This window comes from Cannabis sativa, chromosome 6 (genome assembly GCF_029168945.1).
Source record: "Cannabis sativa cultivar Pink pepper isolate KNU-18-1 chromosome 6, ASM2916894v1, whole genome shotgun sequence".
Lineage (NCBI taxonomy): Eukaryota > Viridiplantae > Streptophyta > Magnoliopsida > Rosales > Cannabaceae > Cannabis > Cannabis sativa.
The window spans coordinates 70668004-70680127 of NC_083606.1; the positions used below are offsets into that span (position 1 = coordinate 70668004).

At 33.8% G+C, this 12124-nt stretch overlaps 1 protein-coding gene across 1 annotated transcript; it reads left to right on the forward strand.

The window, feature by feature from the left end:
* Positions 1 to 447: 447 nt before the first annotated feature.
* Positions 448 to 1799, forward strand: LOC133039518 (uncharacterized). Its single transcript, XM_061118416.1, has 3 exons — positions 448 to 518; positions 637 to 728; positions 898 to 1799. Exon 3 carries the CDS (start codon positions 954 to 956, stop codon positions 1665 to 1667), a length of 714 nt encoding a protein of 237 aa, XP_060974399.1. The 5' UTR covers positions 448 to 518; positions 637 to 728; positions 898 to 953; the 3' UTR covers positions 1668 to 1799.
* Positions 1800 to 12124: the final 10325 nt, after the last annotated feature.

Genomic DNA, 12124 nt, shown 5'->3' on the forward strand with positions numbered 1-12124 from the left:
TATTTTAAATATGCGTGATAATCTAGAATAATATCAAAATCTATATTTTCGGTACTATAAAGTATTTCGAATGTCTTGAAAATTTAATTAATTACAAGAATGATATTACTATAACAAATATTGCCATGTGACTTAAATGTGGAAGTTTACTAAGAAATTGTATAAATAGGTTAAAATTATTATTCCCCATACATTAGAATAAAATGAAAATGGATTCCGAATTAAATTTTCATTAATATATTAATGAAAAAAATAGATCATAATGGTCTAATTGTTAAAAATAATTAATGTGTTTTTTTTCCTCTATCTATGATTTTGCAAAATTAAAAAAAAAAAAAAGAAAAAAAATCTTGTGGCGGTTTTAAAGTGTTTACATTATAAATAGTGGGTAGAATTAGTGTTGAGAGACCATAGTAATTATTTGCATCACAAATAAACAAACACACAGTATAATAGATCAGATTAGAGAGATCACCTGTATAATTATCATCTCTAACAGCAAATAATTTCAATTCAATGTAAGTTCTCTTCTCTTCTCTACCATATATATTCTATTGCTTTCTCATTGTTAATATGATCATCACCTTAATTATATGTTAATTAATTAAAACTTTTATTTGTTAATTATCTATATAGTTCTTGCAAATTCTTCCTTTTCAATTGTACGTGCATTAATTCAAGTTAATATCGAATTTGCAAGTCAAGAAAATTTGGAAAATCCAAGCTAGGTATAATATTTCTTCTTAATTAATTTATAACTTTTTCTTTTTCACATTATATATATATATATAGTTTTATTTATTGCATGTATTATAATTCTTTCTTAATTTATCCATGCATATTGTCTAAATCATGATTTTCTTCCTTTTCTTGCATTTCTTGTGGTTTGTTCATCAGTTCAAGAAAGAAGAAAATAAACAACAATCATATAATCTTTTCTTCTATTTCCATCCATGGAGATTCCAAACAACCAAGATGGCTTGAAAATAGAGTATCATCATGGTGTGTGCTTTGCTCGAAACCCGAAAACCGGAGTAATAGAACACCATCTTCCTATTCCTCAAGCTGAAAACGTTTTCGGAAATTTCTTTTATTATGATCCCCGCACCCGTGAAACTAAATTTGTCATCAATTCTGAAAAGGGTTACGAGATTATCAAACTTGGTGACCAAAATTGGAGACCTCTACAACCCGATTTCCGAAAAGGCCAACGCGTACTCATGTTCAAAGACAAAGATAGGGAGAAATTACTCTTCTTTTACGCTGTTCGAACTCCACAACAACAAGGTACTTCTGATTTAGAGATTAGTTGTTTTGATCTAAGTACTGAGGAATATGAGAACTTGAGAAATTTTCCAAGAAATATTTTCTGTGATGTAACCAAGCTCATTCCTTTCTACTGGAAATCTGATCCTGCTATTGGTGAATTGAGTAAGGAAGATGGGCTTAGGGTTTTGATAATGAAGAATGATTATAGTTGGAATGAACAAGTGATAGAGATCTCCTCAGCTTTCTTAAATTTACATTTGATTACAATGAAGTTTTTGCCTATTCATTTTGTGAAGGGTGTACTTAGGTTTCAATGCAATGATAATCAAGACTATTATTTCTTTTACAACATACGAACTGGCTCTGTTACCGGATATAGTAAAGAATTTGTAATATGAATCAACATAAGCTTTTCTTTTTCTTATTTCTATTTCTTTTCTTGATCAGAGAATATATATTCCTCATTGTAATTAATTTGTTCTTGTGTTCTTTCTAATAATAATAATATATAATATGTATTAACTTTTGAATTTTATTACGTTAATTAATTATGTTCTTAATTGTGATTTTTATTACTAGCAAGTACGTGTACTTTTTTCTTATTTATATATGTATATCTATTCTATATAAAGTGTGCCTATATAACTAAATTCTTGGTTTATGAGAAATTTATGGGTGACTTTTTATTTATATTTCATAAAATAATAAAATATTATTTATATATAATAAAATAATAAAATAAAAATAAAACAAATCTCATTAATATTTGAATTGATATTTGATGCTAATCATTTATCTATTTTTATTTTTTTTAAAATACTTGAGCTTACCAAAATCTATAAGAATAAAAAAGACAAAAAAAATTGAACGAAAAAAAAAAGTTTCATAAACATTATTGAATAATGGCAATTGCCAACACAAGAATTTCAGCACAAAAAATTATACTTGACCCCTAGACAAGATTATCATCTTCCAATCCTAATAATATAAATAATGAACAACACCTCATTAGTTATTCTAGGAGAATGATGCATGGTAATGTCAAAAAAATCATTAGATGATAATAATATTTCTCTAACAATGATACCCTAAGTAAGAACTAAGAAGTATTGTAGCGTTTTATTTTTAAGAGCATGAATAATATTAAGACAATTGGATTCCACAATCAAGCTCTTATTCTCCTATTAAAAAAAACACATTAATATACATGTAAATAATTCTTAGTTTTACAATAATAAATTATTAATAGACTCACAATTTCATAAAATTATAAAGTAGTAATTTCAAGTAATTTTTAAAAATAATTTATAATTTTTTTCAAAGTATTGGTTATAATTATTATTTCCAATTTTATAAAAAATAAATATAATTTTTTTTTTGAAAAAATAATTATTAGAAACTTGCCATAAAAGGTTATTAGATTGTTACCTTATTAATTTTTTTTAGTGCCCATCAATGAGTATTACCTATTTAGAAGTGTTACATATATATATATAAAGTATTTTAACTAAAACATTTCACATTATAATTTGTGAAAAAAAGATTTTTTATCAACAACTTTTAGATAGATGTTATCTTCAATTATCAATAATTTAGAGATTGAATTTTAATTTTTTTTTTATTTCACACACATTTAAGTTGTGTTTTCTTTAGTATTTGAACATGAATTTTTAGTTTATTTTTAGATTATCTTAAGAACATATTACACTTAAATTATCAAGTTTTCTTAAACACTATAATAGATTACATCCAGTATTTACTTTTAATTGTCAAAATTATAAATTACATTATTTAGATATACATAATAATAATCTCACTTAATAAGTAATAATATTTTTTCTTTAATTGTTAATTATATCTTTAAATAAAGTAAAAAAATACCTAATATAAAATTAGTATACGTGCCTCGCACGTAACTTTTTACTAGTATATATATATATATATATATATATATGCACGAGATTGAATTGAGAATGAGCTTAATATGTACGTAGTGATTGTATTTGAATTTGTTGTGACTAGGGAGGACCATGAATATTAATCTGGGCCTATAGCCCACTGATAAAAATATTACATTTTAAAAAAATTAAATATAAATTTTTTAATTTGATTATTATAAATCAAAATAATAGAAATTAAACTCCCTATAAAATCAAATAAATCTAATAAAAATGACTATAATCTACGAATAAATATATTTTTTTTTATGATAAATAAGTTCCATCAAAATTTTAAGTCCTTGTTATTGTTATGACTAAATAAAAAAATGGCAAAAAGTAAAAAGTGAAACAAGAACACTTATAAGAGAACCTAATAAAGTAAGGGGATATTTTACAGAGTATAGCAGTAGTATCTTAATTAATTACTTAGGGCGCTTGCAAAGGCCTTGACCGATTCTCACCTTAATTAAAAGTTGAGATTGTTTGAGCTCAACGATTTGATTGATATTAAGCAGTAGCAGAAATTACATATATTTTTCTCTTTCAATTATTTATTTTTTTTTTTTTGAAATAATATCTTAAATATATTAAATGATATATAGAAATTTTCCTTTTAGTTCACAAGGAGCAATTTTATTTGGAGTTTTTATATGTATACTGTATTTTAGCATTTTATTATTTTTATATTGTCACACATCAGAAATTACAAAAATATTGTACAGTTTATACTATCTTTTACACTGCCCATAACGCCACATGTTATTTTGCATACCCTTTTTTTATTATTATTTATTAATTATGTTTTTTTCAAAAAAAAAAAAAAATGATGTGATGTTTATGGTCAAATCATGTCAGCTCGCATTTTTTTTTAAAAAAAAAGCAACAAATAAAATAAAAAAACTTAATATATTATATTTGTTTTGTAATCACAAGTTACCCCCTTATTTGACATTTTATCATTTCATATTTATTTTCATCATCATCTTTATACTTAAGCTATTCATCTCTCTCTCGTGTTCATTGTAACACCTTAACTATTTTAGGCATGTTAACGTAATTTTTAACTTACTGTACAGCTCGTTGCATGCTAATCAACAAAGTTATCGAAAATCGTGATTAATTAAAATTTTAGTCATTTAATTAAAAACATAAAATAGCTTGCATATATAATTTCGGGATCCCGTTTACAAAAGTGTTTATAAAAGTTTCACTGTACATATATAAAAGTCTGTCACATAGCGACTATACAAAACAGGCCCTGATGTCCCAAAGATCGTACGCTCCAAGCCTAACTGTCCCGACATGTACAATCTCCATCTGCTCGCTCTCATGGTTGCTCAGCTTTAGCCTTGCCCTTACCTACACATGGAAATAGCAACTTTGAGTCAACGGACTCAGTAAGAAAAACATAAACAATAACATAGCAATAAGCCGGATTATGATCAGACGCCCATATACCCCCAATCATAACCCTAACCCCGTGTCCAACACAGTGCTGAGTCGCTAGAACATTCGTACGATAGTACTAATGACCATAATAACAGCTTTTACTCGGTACGCTAGTCATGCTCTAGCCATACTGATGTGATACTGTCAAGTAGTACGGTACTATCGACCATACACAACTAGAAGAAGGGCCTTTCTCTTCGATTTTTAGGTCAGTTTATCTTCGGTTTTTATTAAAATTAATTCGCTACCGAAGTTATTTGAGGCGATGACGTATGTTCTAAAATACCAAAGACTTAAGGGGGCCTATGTCTTCGGTTATTATGTAATAACCGAAGAGATAGGTCACTTTTCTCTTCGGTTTTTATATAATATCTGAAGAGATAGGTACCTTTTCTCTTCAGTTATTATAGAAAAACCGAAGAGAAAAGTGATACCTTTTCTCTTCGGTTTTTATATAATAAACGAAGAGAAAAAGTACCTATCTCTTCGATTATTATATAAAAACCGAAGAGGTAAGGTCTTCCTATTTGAATTATACTCCCATTACGTCTTCAGTTATTATTTAAATCTAAATATATATTAATTTTTTATTTAGTGAATAATTATATATTAATTTTTATTGAAACAATTATAAATGTTAGGTTATAATTAACCTATATTTCGGGTCTTTAAAGTTAGCATTATCTCGTCTATTGGTGTCTTTTGGAGCAGTTTTACGCTTGATTTTCATTATTTCAGGTTCCCGGGGTGTTAAAGTTCGAATTCAGTCAAATGGCGAAAAACTGGGACAAACTTGGAAAAAATTGGAAAATTCGGCTCCAGATGCATCAGTAGTCGCGACCTCCAGAGAGCCTGGTCGCGACCCTTTTTCCTGGTCGCGACCATGGTCACGACTTCGTAAGTTAGGCAGAAACTCAGTTTTTCGAGTTTTGCCTGTAGTCGCGACCAGCTTAAATGCTAGTCGCGACTAGGTACGGAAATCGCAGATTTGACCTAATTTTGATTTTTCACTCAATTGGAGGCTCACCACTCATCCCTATATAAGGAATACGACATTGAAGGTCAGAGGCAAGCAAAAACAGACCTAATAGTGGAGGCAAAGTGGAGAGGAAGCTATCTTGAAGACCCGGAGCGATACCACCTTCTAGTTTCTTTCTTTTACCCTTTTTATTCATCTTTATGTTTGTTTTTATTTCTGAATTAATCATGGATGTTTTTAGAGTTATTATGAACTAAATTTCCCAATAAGGGAGGATGATGATTGTTGTTTAAGTTTATGCCTAGGTAATAAATAATTGCCATTCCTTCATCTTATGTGTGAATACTATCTCTATTTGTGTTTAATTTCATGTGCAAGCTTGATCACCTTTTACATGCTCTATGATCCTAATTCGAAATCTGAAAAGTGAGAATTAGGAATGCTAAAATTTGGATAGTCTAGGTTTTGATGTAAAACGAAAGTATTTACATAGCCTAGTGACTAATAGATTATTGCTTAATGCTGATTTTGTGTTGATCTAATTAAGAAGTTAATTAGAGAACATATTATTTAGAACCTAAAAGATCTGAAAAGAGTTAGGTTAATTTATAATCTGTCTTTCACATTGAGATAAGGATAGCATTTAGGTATTGACATAGGTAGCTTATCAACAGGATTCACCTCCCTAATCTCTCATCTTGATTAATCTTCGTTTATTTTCTCTTTAATTTCTGAGTTATTTAATTTTAAATTGCAACTTATTATTTTACCAAATAGAATCATAAGTATAGTTTAGTAGTACTTAATGGTCGATCGGGAGGGCTGGGAATTTGTTGGATGAAAGGGGTAAGGTGCACTATTCATTCTTCTTCCAAATTCCTAATTAAAGCTGAAATTGGGTCGGACCCCCCCGGGATACCGTGGGTTTTGTTGGGCACTTATGGTCCTCCCCACTGCCTTGAAAAGGAGGCATTCTGGAATTCTGTAGGTGACTATCTTCTACAAGCTAAAACCCCTATACTGATGTTCGGAGACATGAATGGCACTTTGCAAGATAATGAATGTTTCAACTATTTTGGAAGTACTTCTACATACTCTTTCGATTTCAGACGCATGGTCCATAGAGCGGGGCTAATTGATCTAGGCTTTCAAGGCCCTAGATTCACTTGGGCTAAGGGAGGAAGTAACTCAAACGGAAGTAGCCGGGCAATGAAACGGGCGAGACTTGATAGGGGGCTTGCTACTTACGATTGGAGGATCCTCTTCCCAAATGCTATTATCAATCATCTCGGAGCTGTTGAATCGGACCATAGACCACTTTTGCTTGACACCATGGGGGCAATAAATGTAAAAGCCGTATCTTTAAGTACGAGAATATGTGGTCTCGTGATCCTCGCTCCTTTTGGGTAGTTAAAGAGGCGTGGCAATCAAGACTTCATCCCAACCCGATGATCAATTTCCATAGGAAAACCAAGGCCACTTGCAAGAAGCTTCAACACTGGAATAAAACGCAATTCCGTCACTTATCTCAGCAACTCCAACAAGCGAAACTCAATCTAGAAGAGGCGGAGAAAGACAACCCCGACAACTTTGAAGAAATCGACAAAGCAAAGCAACAACTTTCAGAAGCTCTTTTGAGGGAAGAAATACATTGGAAGCAGAAATCTAGAATTCAATGGCTTCAAGAGGGGGACATGTGTTCAAAGTTTTTCATGGCCTCCACTATTGTGAGAAGAAGAAGGAATTATATTCAAAGTATTAAGCTTTCGGCGGAGGGGGATTGGATAAGAGACCAAGATCGGATTGCGCAATGCTTCCTTATGAAATATAAAGAAATTTTTAGCAAAAACTTACATGGCCTCACTCCTCTGGCTGATGGTTTATTTGATAAAATCATCTCCGACCAAGATAATGCTCTCCTTAATGTAATACCGATGGAGGATGAGGTCGTTGCAGCAATCAAGAGTATGGGGAAGGACAAAGCTCCGGGTCCGGATGGACTCCCGCCAAGCTTTTATCTCCACCATTGGGACACTGTCAAAGACGATTTGATTGAGATGGTCTTGCATTTCTTCACACACCTAGAGCTTCCTAAGTTCATTAATGATACTTCTCTCGTTCTAGTTTCGAAGAAGGATTCTCCATCAACAGTCAATGACTACCGCCCAATTGCGTTATGCAATGTAGCCTACAAGATAATATCTAAGATCATCGCCTCAAGGATGAGATACCTTCTCCCAAAAATTGTATCCCCTAATCAAGCCGCCTTTGTGAAGGGAAGACATATCGCTGAAAATACTATGATCGCAAGAGAAATAGTTCATTCAATGGGTAAGAAGAGGGGCAAGCGTGGATTCATGCTTATCAAATTGGACTTGGAGAAGGCTTATGATAAATTGAATTGGGAGTTTGTTATTTCGGTCCTGCACCAAATCGGCTTCAGCCACCCTTTCACTAAATGGATTGAGACTTGTATCTCGGTTGCCGAAATCAAGTTGCTTCTCAACGGTTCTGTGGTGGGAAAGTTCTCACCGGAGAGGGGGCTCAGACAAGGAGACCCGTTGTCGCCCTCCCTTTACATTGTTGCTGCTGAAACTCTATCACGCATCCTCTTCAGTAAAGAGAACCAAGGCCTGCTCAGAGGTTTCAAATTGGGTCGTAATGGCACCCCGATAACGCATCTGATGTTCGCGGATGACATTATTCTTTTCGGCGAAGCTTCAATTCGGGAAGCTAGAACGCTTCTTGATTGCCTAAACTCCTATTGCCAATGTTCTGGCCAATCCATTAGCTTTCCAAAATCTTCCGTTTTCTTCTCAAGAGGAGTGTCAGGTAGGAAAGCTCAAGCTATTGCGCAAACTCTGGGTATGAAGAGAATGAATAGAAAGGCTTCTTATCTAGGCCTTCCCCTGTTCAGATCAACTAAGAGAACGGAAGACACTCAACACCTGGTGGATAAGGTTATCCAGCGGATTCAGGGATGGAAAGTGAAACTCTTGTCAAGCGCCGGGAAGATGTGTCTGATCAAGTCAGTTGGCTCGAGCTTATCGAACTATGTTGCTTCTTCGGATGTTATCCCTACATCAACAGCCAACAAAATTGACAAACTTCTGAGGGATTTTTGGTGGGGAGACACTGACGAGAAACGAAAGCTCCATACCATCGCCTGGGAACGCCTATGTAAACCGAAGACTGTGGGGGGACTGGGATTTCGTAGTACTGAGACTATGAACAAGGCTTTTCTCATGAAGTGGGCGTGGAAATTTCTTACCGAAGATGAATGTCTTTGGAGACAACTTATGAATGATAAGTATGGTAAAAATCATAACTTCCTGGAAATAGAGGCAAGGACATCCGACACTATCTTGTGGAAAGCAATTCTACGCACTTGGGAAGCTTTGCAGCAGGGCATTTGCAGGAAAATTGGTAATGGGAATTCTACGTCCATTTGGTTTGACCCGTGGGTACCAGGGGATCCTCGACAACCGACACCTTGCGTTGACTCCTCGGAAGGCATAAGCTTGGTCAGTAACTTCATTTCGGATGGGCAATGGGATGAAGATTTGGTCAGGAACTGGTTTCGGGATGAAGACGCTCAAAGAATTCTCAACATCAATCTTCCCACCAGTATGACGAATGACTCCTGGCTTTGGTTGCCCGATCCAAGTGGTAATTTCTCTGTTAACTCGGCTTACAAATTATTAAAGAACATTGGCCGTAACTTAGAAGGGGACAGACATTGGAGATATATTTGGGGGGCGAAGACACATAGCAGACTGAAGATGTTTTGGTGGAGAATACTCTCCAATTGCCTCCCTACCAGAGAAAGAATTGGTTGTTCCATTCCTTTGATGGACATGCTATGCCCACTCTGTTCTTCCTCAATTGAGAGCAGTCTGCATCTTTTTTGGGACTGCACTTTTGCAAAGGCTGTGTGGTTTGGGTGTATTTGGAGCGTTAGGACCAATAATCGTTTGACTAGCAATTGGGTGGAATGGCTAGATTGGTTCAAGGATCCAAATAACAGACCGGCCACCCTCGACTTCAACCAACTCTTGGGAGGCGCTGCAATAATATTTGAACACATTTGGAAGGTGCGGAATCGAATCATCCATGAGGGGACTTCCACTCCAGTTGCCATTACCATCAACCTGGTCAATCTTAGGCTTCGTGAGCTCGACCCAATTGGCATTATCTCTCCACAAGCTGTTTGGAACCCCCCCCCCCCCGGAAGGCTGGTTAACTTGCAACTCTGATATTGCTATTGGGCGTTCTCAATCTGCAGGGGCTGTGGTTTTTAGAGACGCCTTGGGAACGTTTCGGCACATCCTTACCTTCCGCACGACCCAACGGGATCCTCTCGCTGGGGAGGTTGCTGCTATTTGTGAAGGTGCTGCAGAGGCTGTCTATCAAGGATACAAGAACATTATCTTCCAATGTGACTCGCTGAATGCGATTAACGCTTTGAAAAGTAATCTTGCTGAAATTCACAAGCTCCACTTTAACATTCAAGATAAGATTGCAAGCTTCTTCAACCTTGTCCGAAGTCTGAACCTTTGGGAGGTTCAATGGATCCCTAGATCTTGCAATGGTGTAGCCCACTCGGTGGCTCAATGGGCAAATCGTAACAACAAATTTGGTGTTCATGATTTGGCCAATTTTGATGATTTCCTGCAGCAGTCCACTGCAGATGGTCATAAACTTTTCTAACTCTTTTTGTTGTCTGTTTGCTTTTCGGCTGTGTTTAGTGGTTAGCAGTAGCTTTCTCTTGTTTTAGTTTTTGTTCCCTGGTGCTAGATTGCACCTCTGCTTTGTCTTGTTGCAGGGCGTGTGTTGTTTTGGCCTTAGGCCTTTTGTTCTGGTTTGTTGCTTGTTTTGGTTCCACTGTAACCATTTACCAAAAAAAAAAAAAAATTATTTATTTTTTTTTTTTTTGGAAATAATATCTTAAATATATTAAATGATATATAGAAATTTTCCTTTTAGTTCACAAGGAGCAATTTTATTTGGAGTTTTTATATGTATACTGTATTTTAGCATTTTATTATTTTTATATTGTGACACATCAGAAATTACAAAAATATTGTACAGTTTATACTATCTTTTACACTGCCCATAACGCCACATGTTATTTTGCATACCCTTTTTTTATTATTATTTATTAATTATGTTTTTTTCAAAAAAAAAAATGATGTGATGTTTATGGTCAAATCATGTCAGCTCGCATTTTTTTTTTTAAAAAAAAGCAACAAATAAAATAAAAAAACTTAATATATTATATTTGTTTTGTAATCACAAGTTACCCCCTTATTTGACATTTTATCATTTCATATTTATTTTCATCATCATCTTTATACTTAAGCTATTCATCTCTCTCTCGTGTTCATTGTAACACCTTAACTATTTTAGGCATGTTAACGTAATTTTTAACTTACTGTATAGCTCGTTGCATGCTAATCAACAAAGTTATCGAAAATCGTGATTAATTAAAATTTTAGTCATTTAATTAAAAACATAAAATAGCTTGCATATATAATTTCGGGATCCCGTTTACAAAAGTGTTTATAAAAGTTTCACTGTACATATATAAAAGTCTGTCACATAGCGACTATACAAAACAGGCCCTGATGTCCCAAAGATCGTACGCTCCAAGCCTAACTGTCCCGACATGTACAATCTCCATCTGCTCGCTCTCATGGTTGCTCAGCTTTAGCCTTGCCCTTACCTACACATGGAAATAGCAACTTTGAGTCAACGGACTCAGTAAGAAAAACATAAACAATAACATAGCAATAACCCGGATTATGATCAGACGCCCATATACCCCCAATCATAACCCTAACCCCGTGTCCAACACAGTGCTGAGTCGCTAGAACATTCGTACGATAGTAATAATGACCATAATAACAGCTTTTACTTGGTACGCTAGTCATGCTCTAGCCATACTGATGTGATACTGTCAAGTAGTACGGTACTATCGACCATACACAACTAGAAGAAGGGCCTTTCTCTTCGATTTTTAGGTCAGTTTATCTTCGGTTTTTATTAAAATTAATTCGCTACCGAAGTTATTTGAGGCGATGACATATGTTCTAAAATACTGAAGACATAAGGGGGGCCTATGTCTTCGGTTATTATTTAATAAGCGAAGAGATAGGTCACTTTTCTCTTCGGTTTTTATATAATATCTGAAGAGATAGGTACCTTTTCTCTTCAGTTATTATAGAAAAACCGAAGAGAAAAGTGATACCTTTTCTCTTCGGTTTTTATATAATAAACGAAGAGAAAAAGTACCTATCTCTTCGATTATTATATAAAAACCGAAGAGGTAAGGTCTTCCTATTTGAATTATACTCCCATTACGTCTTCAGTTATTATTTAAATCTAAATATATATTAATTTTTTATTTAGTGAATAATTATATATTAATTTTTATTGAAACAATTATAAATGTTAGGTTATAATTAACCTATATTTCGGGTCTTTA